Raw genomic sequence first — 10000 nt, 5'->3', positions numbered from 1 at the left:
TGGTGGTGATGGTGGTGGGGGAGAGATTATCTTGGTGTCGAGGATAGTGATGATGCTTACACTTGCCTGATGGAGGCTGCATGTGGCAGACAGGATGGTGGCGAGAATGATGAAGGTGATGATGATGATGATGATGATGGCGATGGTGATGACGATATTGATGGTGGTGGTGGTGAGAATGATGAAGGTGATGATGATGATGATGATGATGATGATGATGATGGCGATGGTGATGACGATATTGATGGTGGTGGTGGCGAGAATGATGAAGGGGATGATGATGATGATGATGATGATGATGGTGATGGTGATGGTGATGGTGATGATGATGATGATGATGATGATGATGATGGCGATGGTGATGATGATATTGATGGTGGTGGTGGTGAGAATGATGAAGGTGACGATGATGATTGTGACGATGATGGTGATGATGATATTGATAGTGGTGGCGATGGTGGCAGACAATCAAGATGATAATGGTGGTGAGGATGATGATGATGATGATGATGATGAGTGATATTGAAGATGATGACTGTGACGACGATGACAATAATGATGATGACGACAATGTAGATGATGATGATGATATCTATGCTGGTAGTGGTGGTGGTGATGATGACGATAATAATGATGATGATGATGATAATGACAATGATGAAACTGATAATGATGATCATTGCGATGTTGACAATGATGATGATGATGCCAATGATGTTACTGATGTGATTGGATTATGGCGAAGTGCCGATGGTGTGGCGGCGATGATGGTGTTTATCTTGGTGATTTAGATGAGGTGATGAAACAGATGTTACAGTGACTGGTTATGGAGGAAGGTGAGCGGAGAGATCATGGCGGTACAAGTGGTGGCACAGTGGTAACTGTGGTGGTGGCTGAGGCGGTAGCTGCATTGGGAGGAGTGGAGGATTGCAAAGAGTAAAGTTTGAAGTAGAGTGAGGCAGGGTGGAGTGGGAGTGGGGAAAAAAAAGAGAAAGACGAGAACGGATGCCACAAACAGATCAATGATATAATCAATTTAGGGGAAAGAGACACGGTGGAAAAGAGGAGGAGGAATGGGCAGGTGGATGAGGATGAAGGCAGTGTATTCTGACATCACCGGTGGCAATGAAGACTGTAATGATGATGATGATGATGATGATGGTGGTGGTGGTGGTGGTAGTAGTGGTGGTGGCAGTGGCAGTGGTGGCATTTGTGATGGTGGTGATGGTAGCGGTGGTGGTGGGGGTGGTGGTGATGATGATACTGATACTGATGATGGTGGTGATGGTGGTGATGGTGGTGGTGATATTAACATGATGATGATGATGATGATGATGATGATGATGATGTTGATAGGTCAGGAATCAATTATAATGATGATGATAATAATTATGGCAACGGCAGTAGTAGTAGTAGTAGTAGTTGTTGTTGTTGTAGTAGTTAGCTGCGGAGTGGTAGTGGTAGTAGTAACAGTCGCAGCAGCATTAATATTGTTACACATCTTCATTACTTTAATTAGCTGTGAATTGTGAAAAGCAAATTTGTTATTCAATAGATATAATATCAAAGCCTGTCAACTTTGTTGACACAGAAATACTTTAAACACATGTCTTTGCTCGGTGCAGGCTTTTAAATAGTGATACACATACACACGTACATACACACGTACATACATACATACATACATACATACATACATACATACATACATACATACATACATATGTACGTACATACATACACATACATATATATACATTCATATATATACGTACATACATGCACCTATATACACATATAAGTTCATATATCTTAACAAGTATAAGTGTATATTACTTAAACACTCTCATATACGTTGTGGAAACAAGTGCACCTGAGCACTGTGAACAATAAGCTCATTGTTGTTAGTATTATTTATACATACACATATACCTACCTACAAATATACATACATACCCACACTCATACATACATACAATCATACGCATATCTATCTATCTATCTAACTATATATGAAGTGATTGAAGTGTGTTGCATTTTAAAAGAATGTGTATAAATATAGATGATCATGTGTTTAAATGTGTCTGCGTGTCTAAGTGTGTGTGTGTGCATGTATGTGTGCATATTTAAATATGTGAGTGTATAAATTGACTGTATATTTATGAACAGCTGCAGGAATGCAAATATGTATAAAACTCCATCTACAACCTCTTTCCACGAAACACATCTATGTATATATTTATATACACCATAACAGAAAGTTATACTAAACAGGCATACATATACATAACACACACATACATATACATTTAAGCATATATATACATATATATATGTGTGTGTGTGTGTGTATATATATATATATGTATATAAACATATATAAATATATACATATACATAGCTCTCTCTCTCTTTCTCCTTCCTTCTCTCTCTCTCCCTCTCTCTCATGCACTATATCAATTTGAAGAAAGAAAATTTCAAGATAAATTCCTCATTAGGAAAAAAAAAAGAACAGAAAACTCAATCAGGTCATGAACATTTCTAGAACACACACACAAAAAATAATAATTAAAAATTATTAAAAAAAATACTTCCAGAAGTTTCCAGTGAAGTGATTACTAGTGATTACTATTGTTAAAAATAACAAAAAAAAAACAACCTTAAAACAAAAAAAACACAACAAAAACAAAACAAAACAAACAAAAGAACAATGTCTTACATTTTCCCTGAACAAGATAATGTAGTGACAAGAGTGATGGATACCCTTAAAAGTATGTCGCCTTACAAGGAAAAGGTAAGTTATTCCAAGTCCTTTTGATGATGTTCTCCCCTTTTGCTTCAACTTAAAAACTGTTATTTCACTTTAATTACTTGTAGGTATCTGTTTATCTTTTACAGGAACCTACACAAAATGTATCGTTGTCCCCTTTTAAGGTAAGAAGTCATGCAATTATTATATTATCATTAGGTTTTAGGTTTGATAAAACCCCTCTTGTTTACATGACCTCAAACACACACACACAAGTGCTTATATGTGTGTGTGTGTGTGTGTGTAGTCCCACTGCATGGTACCTTGGGCCAATCACAACCTTGTCAGTGGATTTGCTAGACAGAAACTGAAAGAAGTCCATTACACACACACACACACACACACACACGAAGCAGTGAGTATAACTTTGGGTTTGTTTTTGTCTCTCATCACTGCTTCACAACCGGTGTTGGTTTGTTTATGTCCTCATAGTGATTCGGCAAGAAAGACCAATAAAATAAATACCAGGCCACAAAGAAAGGCCAATAAAATAATGATTAGGCTACCAGTGTCTGCTTTGGCATGGTTTCTACAGCCGGATGCCTTTCCTAATGCCAGCCACTACACAGAGTAAACAAGGTACTTTTTTTGTTTATAGGTGCAGGCATAGCTGTGGTGTTAAAAAGTTCCCCTCCCAACAACATGGTTTTGGTTTCAATTCCATTGTATTGCACCTCAAGCAAGTGTCTTCTGTCACATCCCTGGGCTGACTAAAGCTCTGTGAATGCATTTGGCTATCAGAAACTGAAAGGAATCCATTGTATATACTTATGGTATGCAAATTAGTAACACCCATTATCTGTAGCTACTGTAATTGTGTAATTTTTGAGTATATAAACAGATTGGCTGTTTGTTTTTCTGGGATTGATTGAATGATGCAGATACCTCTGAGGAGAACTCAATAAGGTAGGAAAATTAATTAAGGCTGTTGATAATTTTTTTTCCAGTCTACAGAGAGACAGTTAAAATTTGTCCTATATATATATATATAGTGGCACCTTGGGCAAGTACCTTCTACTAGTATAGCTTTTGGCCAATCAAGGCCTGAGAGTGGATTTGGTAGACGGAAACTGAAAAAAGACCATTGTATGGTATACATACACACACACACATATGTATATATATATATATGTACAGGGTGCAATGGGTAAATTGTCACCATTTTATACCACTTAATTTCGTGCATGTGCATTGCTTGTTTTTGATTTTCTTGACTACACAGTATGGTTGGGTCAGTTGGGCACTATCTGTGTGAAAAACAACACCATGACGCTATTCACTCTGCCAGAAATTTGGAAGCAACATGCTGTACTGCTTGGCATTCATGCCAGAAGCTCCAATATGAACACTTCAGAGGGTTTAGGTGTCAAGCTGAGGACATGTACCGAGAGTGATAAAAATCAAACATCCAGTCAACATCATGGTGTTTGGAGTGATCACTAGTGATGGCGACATTATGTCTCCATTCATCTTCCTGTACGGCTTCAGACTCAACATTGTGGAGGTAGTGCTGCCCTGGGTCAAGATGGGGCTGCTGGAAGACCCTATGTCTGGCAACAGGACTCTGCACCATGCCACACAAGCAGGAGAACCCAGTCATGGCTGTCAGACAGTGTCTGTGACCAAACCAACCCTAATGTCTGATCACATAACTGCCCAGACTGCAATTCCCTTGATTATTACGTATAGGGTGCAGTTGAGCAAAACCCTTTGTAACACCAAAGATGAACTGAAGGCAAGGATTATGGCAGCATTCATCAACTTAAATAAGGAGACCATCCAGAAGAGTTACAGGAGATTCCGAAGTCGTCAGGAGGCTGTGGTTGAAGCTAATGGCAATTTCATTGAATGAATTTACTCTTTAATATTTCAAGATATATTTTTATGTAATTTTGGTAAATATATCTGTTAAAATGAGATGTCAGTGTTATTTTCATTTTTGCGTAATTTAGATGACAATATATTTACCACAGTCTGTATATATGTGTGTATGTATTTGTGTGTCTGTGTTTGTCCCCACCACCATCACATGACAACCACTGTTGGTGTGTTTATATCCCCATAACTTAGTAGTTCAGCAAAAGCCTGATAGAACAAGTACTAGGCTTACAAAGAATAAATCCTCGGGTTGATTTGTTCAACTAAAACCCCTTAAGGTGGTGCTCTAGCATGGCCACAGTCAAATGATTGGAACAAGTAAAAGAATATATATATATATATATTTTCCTGAACTGCTATATATATATATACATGTATATATATATATATATATATATCTATAGTATATATATATATATTATATACATATATATGATAGGTTTCTTTCAGTTTCCGTCTACCAAATCCTCTCACAAGGCTTTGGTCAGCCAGACGCTATAGCAGAAGACACTTGTCTAAGGTGTCACGCAGTGGGACTGAACTCGGAACCATGTAGTTCATAAGCAAGCTACTTACCACACACCCACTCCTACGCCTATATATATATATATATATATATATATATATATAAAATTTAGGAAATAGAGTAAATAAACCTAGGGTACATATGCAGCCTAAATTTTATCTACTCCATTCCTTAAATTTGGATTTTTATTTGCATACACAGCAATGCCAATTGCTAACCGTGAACTACAAAAGAACTTTTTCCATTATTTACATTATGTACGTTATTTACATTTGATGGATATTTGTCCTCATCTTGTTTGTTGTTAACACAATGTTTTGGCTGATATACCCTCCAGCTTTCATCAGGTGTCTTGGGGAAATTTCAAACCTGGGTTCTCATTCCCAACGTTATTTTTCGATGTTGTTGTTATTATTTTATTATTATATTATTATTATTATTATTATTATTATTGTTCAGGTCACTGCTTGGAATCGAACTCAGAATCTTGGGGTTAGTAGCCCGCGCTCTTAACCACTATACCATATGCTCATGGGCATACAATAATAATAATAATGATAATAATAATAATAATAATAATAATAATATAATAATAATAATAATAATAATAATATAATAATAATAATGATAATAATAATGACATCGAAAAATATCTTAAGAATGATAAACCAGGTTCGAAATTTCCCCAAGACACTTGATGAAGGCTGGAGGGTATATCAGCTGAAACATTGTGTTAACAACAAACAAGATGAGGACAAATATCCATCAAATGTAAATAATGTAAATAATGTACATAATTCCTCATCTCTTAAATATAGAAGTGAACTTTTTTCAGTTTATCAAACTTTGATACGGGAAAAATTTACAACTTTCAATATCAGTAAATCACTATTCTTCCTGAAAGTTGGTTTTTATATTTTCTCTGGACTGCTCAAAGTTTGCTGTCTTCCTACACTTTGGATTTACTTTTACATATTACTATCATCATCATCATCATCATCATCGTTTAACGTCCGTTTTCCGCGCTAGCACGGGTTGGACGGTTTCGACCGGGGTCTGGGGAGCTAGGGACTGCCCCAGGCTCCATTTTGTTGTGTCTGGGGAGAATCATTCTCTTTTGGTGCCTTATAATTATAAGGCACCAAAAGAGAATGACTCTCCCCAGATACAACAGAATATGCTTCAACACATAAAGAATCTTGCAAACCAAATCCACCCCCCAAAAAAAATAATAAAATAAGCTTTGGTCAAGTTAGCAAGACACTGAGAAACACTGTGTTTTACTGGTGATGTGTTAAATTATAAGGCACCAAAACAGAATGACTCTCCCCAGACACAACACAATATATATATACACGTGTCCGTTGCCAGCCTCGCCTGGCCCCCGTGCCGGTGGCATGTAAAAGCACCATCCGTTCATGGCCGTTTGCCAGCTCCGTCTGGCACCTGTGCAGGTGGCACGTAAAAAGCACCCACTACACTCATGGAGTGGTTGGCGTTAGGAAGGGCATCCAGCCCTAGAAACACTGCCAGATCAGACTGGGCCTGATGCTGCCTTCTGGCTTCACAGACCCCAGTTGAACCGTCCAACCCATGCTAGCATGGAAAGCGGACGCTAAATGAAAATGATGATGATGATGTATGAATTTAAATCACAATATATGGATTCAAGTAATCCAGTACTACTCATAAAAAATGCTATTTAATCTATCATTCTACAGAACATATAGAATACATAGTATGACATAAGGGAAAAACATAAGGAGTGTATAATGTGATAAAGAACGAGAGAAACATATACTGTGATAAAATTTATTTACCCACCGGAAATTCTTAACGACAAGAATTTTCAATTGTTAGATAAATTTTATCATCGCATATTTCTCTTGTTATTTATCACTTTATATATATATATATATATGTGTGTGTGTGTGTGTGTGTATACGTATATATATAATAGAAAATATGAACAAATATAGGCACAGGAGTTGCTGTGTGGTTAGTAGCTTGCTTACCAATGACAAGATTCCAGGTTCAATCCCACTGTGTGGCACCTTGGGCAAGTGTCTTCTACTATAGCCTTGGGCTGACCAAAGTGGATTTGGTAGACAGAAACTGAGAGAAGCCCGTTGTATATATGTATATGTTTGCGTGTCTGTGTTTGTCTAGTACACTTGACAACCGATGTTGGTGTGTTTATGTCCCCTGTAACTTAGCAGTTTGGCAAAAAGTGACTGATAGAATAAGTACTAGGCTTGCAAAGAATAAGTCCTAAGGTCAATTTGTTCAACTAAAGGTAGTGCTCCAGCATGGCTGCAGTCAAATGACTGAAACAAATAAAAGAACAAAAAGAAAAGAATAAATATGAACACCCTTAATTGATTTTCAAAACTTGTTGAGTTCTCATCAGTGAAGTCTACATCGTCTCAACCAGTTCCAGAGAAATAAGCAGCCAATTTTTCAACTGTAAGTATGGAAAACAATTAAATTTTGGAAAAATTGAATAAAAGTATTTTAAAAGAATGTTTGCATAGTATTCAAATACCAGGGGCATTTTCCTTGTTTCTGCCTGCCTCTGTCTCTCTTGTTTACTCCTCTATGTATGTATGTATGTATGTATGTATGTATGTATGTATGTATGTATGTATGTATATTAACTGGCTATATATATATATATATATATATATATATATATATCATTCTTCCACGATCTTCTTTCAGTTTTCATCTACCAAAATCCACTAACAAGGCTTTGGTTGACCTGGGGCTATAGTCGAAGACACTCGCCCAAGGTGGTGTGCAGTGAGACTGAACCTGTAGCCATTTGTTGCAAAACAAGCTTCTTGCCACACACACACACACACACACACACACACACACACACACACACACACACACACACACACACACACACACACACAGATATAAACAAACAATGTCAGCTGGAATGAGACGACCATTTCCTGCAAATTTATCAGATTCAGCCTCATATAATTATGTATTCAGCCTAGTGTATCTCCTGTCTATCTTTTCATCTTATCTAGCTACATATTTATCTGTGTGTGTGCATCTATGCATAGACATACATAAACTTACAAACTTACACATACAGAGACCCAACCACACACACACACACACACATATATACATATAAACATTATATATATATATTTTCATACATGTAACATGACATATATATATAATATATATATATATATATATATATATATATAATATATTATATATATATATATATAGAGAGAGAAGAGAGAGAGAGAGAGAGAGAGAGAGGGGGAGAGGGAGAGATACAAAGAGGTATATACATGCATACACACATACATGCATATATATATATACACATGGATTCATACATGTGTGTGTATGTATGTGCATGTGTGTGTATGTATACTCATGTATCTATTTATTTATAAATCTATCCGTTTGGCTGTTCAGCTGTACAGCCATCTGCATATGTAGTTTTCTGTATATTTATATTTATATTTCCCTGACTATTTACTAATCTACATTCTGTGTGATCACACACACACAAACACACACACACACATACGCACGCACACACACACCACACACACACACACACGCACACACACTTGGTGGACATATACATAAAACCACTCACCTCATATATACTCAAACTCACAGGCACACATCCATGAATACATATATACCTACATACATATACATATATAAATATATGTGTATGTATACTCAAATACACACCCATACATACACAAATTTTTTTTTTATATACTGTTCACCTTTTCAGTGACTTTTCACACATATACCATATTTGTTATATGTGTTGTGTCTGAGAAATCAGTTAAGTGATCAGTGATAATTTTGAAACTATAAGTGTTAACAGTTAACAATCTGAGCTCTACAATTTATAAATATACTCTACATCTGTACTGAGAATATTTTCCTCTTTTTTGTTAATCAAAACATATATATTACTAATATATATAAATATATAGTAATATAGGTACTATATATTATATACATATATATATATACACATATATACATATATATATATATAATATATATATATATATATTATATATATATATATATATAATATATATATATATATAATATATAGTAATATAGGTACATAATATATATATATATATATATAAATATGCGCAGGGACATAGAATAATCGGACTGAATACCCAATCGCGCGGTTAAACCATTGGGAGTGAAGGACTCCTAGCCTTTGTTAGGGCATCCTTCTAGGAGAAGGTAACTCAGGTAACTGGGATAACTCCGACATAAAGCCTGCGGCTCAGTGGTTGCCAATGATGTTGACTTGTTCTTCTTTTTGGATTATGGCTGCTGTTGCTTAGTGAGTGGGATTGACTCAGTGCACAGCCTTTCCTCACTTTAAAAAAAATCTTCTTGCACAGGCATTGCACAATAACAACATTGATTAAGCTTCGTGCAATGGCCATATTCGATAACAAGGGGGCAGCCACCATTTATATATAGTAATAAAGGTCCACCACTGGAACATGCTTTAATCTAGGTAAATTTTTCACATAGTCAGCATGGATGACAGTTTGACAGAGCCAACAAACCAGAGGACTTCTCTAAGCTCCAGTTGTCTGTTTTGGTATGACTTCTATGGCTGGATGTCCTTCCTAACACCAACCACTTCATAGAGTGTACTGGGTGCTTTTTACATGACACTTACACTAGTGATGTCACTGAGTATCTTGCAAGACAAAACCCCACAACTAAGGTAGGGTGTAGTATTGAGGAAG

General features: G+C 36.3%; 1 protein-coding gene across 5 annotated transcripts in view; it reads left to right on the top strand.

The window, feature by feature from the left end:
- The first annotated feature begins 2535 nt into the window (after nucleotides 1-2535).
- LOC115214905 (F-BAR domain only protein 2) overlaps nucleotides 2536-10000 on the top strand; it is a 230937-nt gene continuing 223472 nt past the window's right edge. For 2 of the 5 annotated variants that reach the window (XM_036505557.1, XM_036505556.1), the window contains exons 1-2: nucleotides 2537-2794; nucleotides 2878-2934. In XM_036505557.1, coding sequence (XP_036361450.1) covers nucleotides 2711-2794; nucleotides 2878-2934 — 141 coding nt within the window. In that variant the 5' untranslated portion in view covers nucleotides 2537-2710. Of the gene's footprint in view, nucleotides 2795-2877; nucleotides 2935-10000 lie in introns of all 5 variants that reach the window. The other 3 variants (XM_036505554.1, XM_036505555.1, XM_036505559.1) reach the window with 3 other exon arrangements.

This window comes from Octopus sinensis, linkage group LG8 (assembly GCF_006345805.1).
Source record: "Octopus sinensis linkage group LG8, ASM634580v1, whole genome shotgun sequence".
In the NCBI taxonomy this organism is placed as follows: domain Eukaryota; kingdom Metazoa; phylum Mollusca; class Cephalopoda; order Octopoda; family Octopodidae; genus Octopus; species Octopus sinensis.
This window is presented reverse-complemented; position numbering and strand designations above follow the sequence as displayed.